Source organism: Atta cephalotes, assembly GCF_000143395.1.
Source record: "Atta cephalotes unplaced genomic scaffold scaffold00002, whole genome shotgun sequence".
Taxonomy (NCBI): domain Eukaryota; kingdom Metazoa; phylum Arthropoda; class Insecta; order Hymenoptera; family Formicidae; genus Atta; species Atta cephalotes.
In genome coordinates, this window is record NW_012130066.1 from 6,426,992 (window position 1) to 6,432,457 (window position 5,466).

Below are 5,466 nucleotides of genomic sequence, written 5' to 3' on the forward strand. Positions count from 1 at the left end.
ATTAATTAAAGGTTCAGTTTCGGTTATATTATAGACTTTCATATTTTTACTTATTGTATAGAAAGAGACATCATTTTTCGAACTTTTTTGTTAATAACTTTTTAACGGATAGCGACCGCCTAAAACTGTTGATTCAGGATCACGATCTTGATAATATATATCAAGATCAAGATCATTAGAGATGGCTCTTTTCTATATATTTACCAATAAATTTAATATTAATATTTTATTTTGTAAATTATATGAAATAACAAAAATAATTCTTATACAATAAAAAACTAATTTTTAATATTTTACAGATATTTTCATGTTTTCTTTATATTATTAAAAAAATATGTAATTTTTTAAAATGGAAGTAATTTTATACTTTTCTTTGTGCTGGTTATGCCTGTATTTTTTTTTAAATTATATATAATTAAAAAATTTTTGTTCTTTATTACACATTAGAAGTAAATTCATTCTCTATTCCGCACCCGCATCCGTGCGATTTTATCCTAAGGACATCACAGATGACGCAATAGCACTGATAGCATTCCCTAAATACAGATCCAACCTATGTTAAGCTTTAGGCACTACTATTCAATTTATTGCCGTATAATAATAAAAAAACAATTGCAATTTTATTTAATCTTCCTTAGTTTGTAATAATTATATTATTCTGTTTATATAAATATTAACAATAACAATGAAAGTAATTTTTGAATAATTATCAAATGCATAATTCATATCTATTTCTAACATAGTAACTTTTTACGATTTTAACCTATGTGTATGATTAAAATGTCCTAACATATATAATTATTTTTAAAAAATACACTTAAAACTCTCAATAATTAAATTTCTACGAAATAATACATCACTAATAAAAAACAAATCAACATTTTAGATTTGCTATTAGTTACATTATTGCTTTATTTTCTCTACAATGATTGACCGATTCGCTTACTGCCTTTATTTTTTTCTGTGTGTGAATAAATTTGTTTTTGTTTTAAAAAATGTCATGAATTTTATAAGTGCGGATTTAAATGATGTACGATAAGATCAGTGTTTAATATATATTTAGATCTTTCTTAAAATAAAAAGTTCGTAAAGAGAAACATTTTGTAGTTACAATTTATAGTTACATCGAATAAAATTGAAATTGATTGAAAAAGGATGAATAATAATTATGAAATAATAATAATTATGAAAAAATTTATCAAGATTTTGAATTAAGCGAAATATCACCAGACAATCGACCAGAATCCATCTATTGTACAATCCTCATTAGTTTTACATAATTTATTAAATGTAGTATCTGATGGAAACCCAATAATCTCCCTATCTTCTTGTATTCTGAACGTAAACGTAGATTCATGTGTTCCTATAAAATATCTATTTAAAAAGAAAAAGCAAGGTTATATGAAATTTCTATATTATCTATATATATTATCTATATATATTCTATATTATCTATAAACTATGTACTATCTTGATCAAAAAGTTCCCGGAATTATCACCAGGTGATGCTCTGAGTCAGCTGATTTGAATTCTGTTTTTTTTGGTTAGGTTGCCACATCTATCATTGACATTCCCATCAAATTTTATCACTGTAGCTTGACATTTGTAAAAGTTACGCCGTCTTGAGTACATCTATCTCTGCACGTATTTTCGATTTTTTACAGTTTTAAAAATGGAGCGGATTTTGCACCATGATAACGCACCGTCGCACAGTGCCATCATTATCCATGAATTTTTGACCAAGAACGAAACGAATACTATCCAACAGTCATCGAATTCACCTAATATGGCTCCCTGTGATTTTTTTTGTTCGATCAAGTAAAAAACCATTACGAAGAACGCGTTTTAACAGCCGAAAGGAGGTAATAGAAAAATCGAAGACGGCTCTGATGGCTATACCGACAATAGAGTTCCAGAAATGTTTCGAGAGCTGGATCAAGCGCTGGCATAAGTGCGTTGCAGTCGATGGGGAGTACTTTGAAAGGGACAATATCACTTTTGATGAATAAAACTTATATTTTGAATTTTCTGAATGAATTCCGGGAACTTTTTGATCAAGATAGCAAGGTATTAACATTTATAAAACATAATTATTGAAAGAATAATCTACATTTAATGCCCTATTTACGATCAATCATCATATAAATATTCTTACCTGGCATATGAACAGATTATTTGATCGATGATGGCGACTCCACCATCTTTAAATTTATTTATCACATAATCAGATGGTACATATTTCATGATTTTATATTGAGATAAATACAACTTAAGTTCTTCAAATTCTGAAAATTATAATTCAAATATTAATTTTTCTTCATATTCTAAGGATATCTTTTCAATAACTATATTCAGTATGTATGAGACTTTTCCTTCGGAAATTATTTAAAAAAAATCATTATACATTAATGTTTAACATTTCGTATTTATTAACTTTTTAATTAAAATTAAAATTAAAATTTTTGCAAATTAAAATTCTCTTGAAAAGTAAAATTTAGAATTAACAAAAATATGATAATTAGAACATTACTTCTTTTTTCTCTGAGAACAGTTTACTAGAGCAGTTTATTTAATCTGATTTTCTTTTCTGTTTTATTTATTATTTGTTATTGTTATAGTCAATTAAAAATTATAAGTTTCAATATTTTTCAATATTTAGAAAAAAATTGATCACGTATTGGTTAAAAAAATTTACAAAAGACTTTCCAACAATTTAAGAATTCGTAAAATTCTTAAATCGTAAGTTTATACAAAATATATATACCATATTGCTCTGCATCTGTCGCAATAAACAATAGGGTTAGCCCAAGCTTAACCATTCTTTTTTGTAATTGTAAGGCAGTATTCATTATTGTCGGTACCGACGCCTTATGAGCCATGATAAAATCGCGTCTTCTAAGATGAACCGCCAAATATGGCCCGCCTCTTGCATTTCGCCGATTCTGAACTTAGAATCCATAGCTATAATTTATTATTACTATAATATAAAAAAAATAACAATTACAATATACCTTCTCCTTAGTCCAATCTGCTGGTCGCTCTGTATTATCATTCTTATTTGTAGAATTCAGGAAAGTTTTCCTATAATCTTCCGCGATATTGTACAATTCAGAATTATAACGCATGCTGCGTCTAGCTCTCCAATATTCTTTAGATCCGTATTCGTCGTGTAAAGCAATCTCCATGCGATCAAACATTATGGATCTGTGCAAGAACACTAGTAAGATTCTTAAAAAAAAACGAAATAGAAACACTCAGAATATTTTACCTGTATCGCGTTGGCATGAGATTCTGAGAAAGGTCTCGTGCCATGCCGTGGAATTTAAGACATTTCACATCTCGAGCTGTGACGTTAGAATAGCCCCAGAATGGACCAGTGTACATATGTTGTTTTAATTTATGATATCGCAAAGAATCATGATCGCACTCTATCAGCTCGTTTTTATCTTCGAATTTACCTGTCTTGAACATTTCCTCGTCATTTTGTAGAATGTACAGACGATCAAGTTGCACCTCTCTGTTCCCACATGAGTACTCTAAAATCAAACTGTTATACAGTGTTATACAGTCAAATAAATCATTTATATCAAACTCTCATAATAAATATTAAAAAAATAAGAATTATATGTATCAAATATACATATATAATATTCTATATTATATATATGGAATATAATAATAAATAGAAAATTAAGGGTGAATCAGAATATAAAATATATTTTTTAAAATGTCATATCGAATATATTATTTCTTAGAAATTAAAAAATTTGTAATAAAAATTAAAAAAGATTACATAATTGAAATATCCTTACATGTGAGTACAAAATTAAAAAACGCATATGCTAAAAATATAAAATATAACAATATGGAAAAAAGAGAATTTTTAATATTATATGTTGTAATAATATATATTGTTTACGATTCTGATTAAAAAATTAAAGTAGCTACATCAGAGGCATAGGAGAGAAATATAAATTGATAATATTTATCGATTTTCACAAACTTGCTTCTCAAATGAAAATATATCATCATATGTATATCAATATATGTAGCTACATATGTAACTACTTTAATTTTTATCAATTGATAGTTAGAAATATACATTCATATAGTTTGGTTAAAAATTCTCTTTTTTCCATATTGTTATACATATTTTATATTTTTAGCATATACGTCTTTTAATTTTGTATTCATACGTAAGAATATTTCAATTATTCTTTTTGCAAAATTTTTAGTTTCTAAGAAAAATAATATATTCGATATGATATCTTAAAAAATACGTTTTATATTCTGACTCTCATTCGCCCTTAAATTTTTTATTTATACTGAGAATTCTGTATTTTTGTTAATTTATATAGAATATATATAACAGAAATTCAATATTGTTCTTAAATCTAGAGAATCCGCATTAGATTACAAAAAAAGTATACATTAATAGACTGCATTTTCCAAGAGAGAAAGAGAAATAAAGCATAAAAAGCATATAGCATACTTTAGAAAATTATATATTCTTTCTTTAGTTTTTGAGCCAAATATTCTATGAATATCTGCTAGTACTTCAAACATTGTACAATAATAAAACATTATAATTCAAAAATTAAATTCTGAATAATTTATATATGTTTATATGACAAGTCTTGTTTTATTTTATACTTTGGCTTTGTTCCTTGAAAATTAGTTCTCAACAGTCTTGCAATTAAGAAAAAAACATAAAGAAATGTACCTTCCACAAATTCATACATCTCAATGACAGGTATATACAGTTGTAAACTTGTAATGTCAAAAAAGGTACTCCAAAATAGACGCTCTTGGGATCCTATATTTCTGCTTCGCCAGTGGTATAGATTACCTGAAACAAAGATTAAGAGATACTCACTATAAATAATAAAGCTTACGGAATACATCTTTAGTTCATAAATTACCCCATGGTGGCAAAACTAGTTGCCACTGGAATTCTTTGTCCCTCTCAATTAATTTTCTTAAGAAAACAGCAATACGAATGTACACATCTCTTCTCAAATTGAAGCCTTCTGCAGGATTCACATCATAAAGGATATAACTGTAAAGAAAATATAGCTTTGTTTGTTTAGAAACAAGGATCAATTTTATTTTAAAATGAAATAAAAATTACAAAAGTGAATAAATTCAAGTGTTCATCTAAACAATGACTAATGAAATTATAAATAGTCTAGTAAATTTATTCATTTTTATAATTTTCATTTCATTTGTCAAGATACAGAAAAACATAAATAAAAAGGAGTTTCTTCAGCCTATAATATCATATGACATAAAATTACTATATATTTCCATATATATTATTCCATATGTTTATAAATTTCAATGAGAAAGTTAAATATACTTTTTATATATTTTTTAAGTCTTGTTAAGACATCTTGATGAGATTTAAGAAATATTATATATATATATATATATATATATATATATATTATATATATATATATATAT

At 26.0% G+C, this 5,466-nt stretch overlaps 1 protein-coding gene across 1 annotated transcript in view; it reads right to left on the bottom strand.

The window, feature by feature from the left end:
- Positions 1-1,223: 1,223 nt before the first annotated feature.
- Positions 1,224-5,466, bottom strand: part of LOC105623364 (GDP-fucose protein O-fucosyltransferase 2) — a 4,755-nt gene continuing 512 nt past the window's right edge. Inside the window, exons 2-8 of the mRNA XM_012204762.1 lie at positions 4,923-5,059; positions 4,724-4,849; positions 3,269-3,536; positions 3,012-3,204; positions 2,765-2,942; positions 2,156-2,285; positions 1,224-1,374 (exon numbers count right to left, since the gene is read on the bottom strand). Coding sequence (XP_012060152.1) covers positions 1,224-1,374; positions 2,156-2,285; positions 2,765-2,942; positions 3,012-3,204; positions 3,269-3,536; positions 4,724-4,849; positions 4,923-5,059 — 1,183 coding nt within the window. The remainder of the gene's footprint in view (positions 1,375-2,155; positions 2,286-2,764; positions 2,943-3,011; positions 3,205-3,268; positions 3,537-4,723; positions 4,850-4,922; positions 5,060-5,466) is intronic.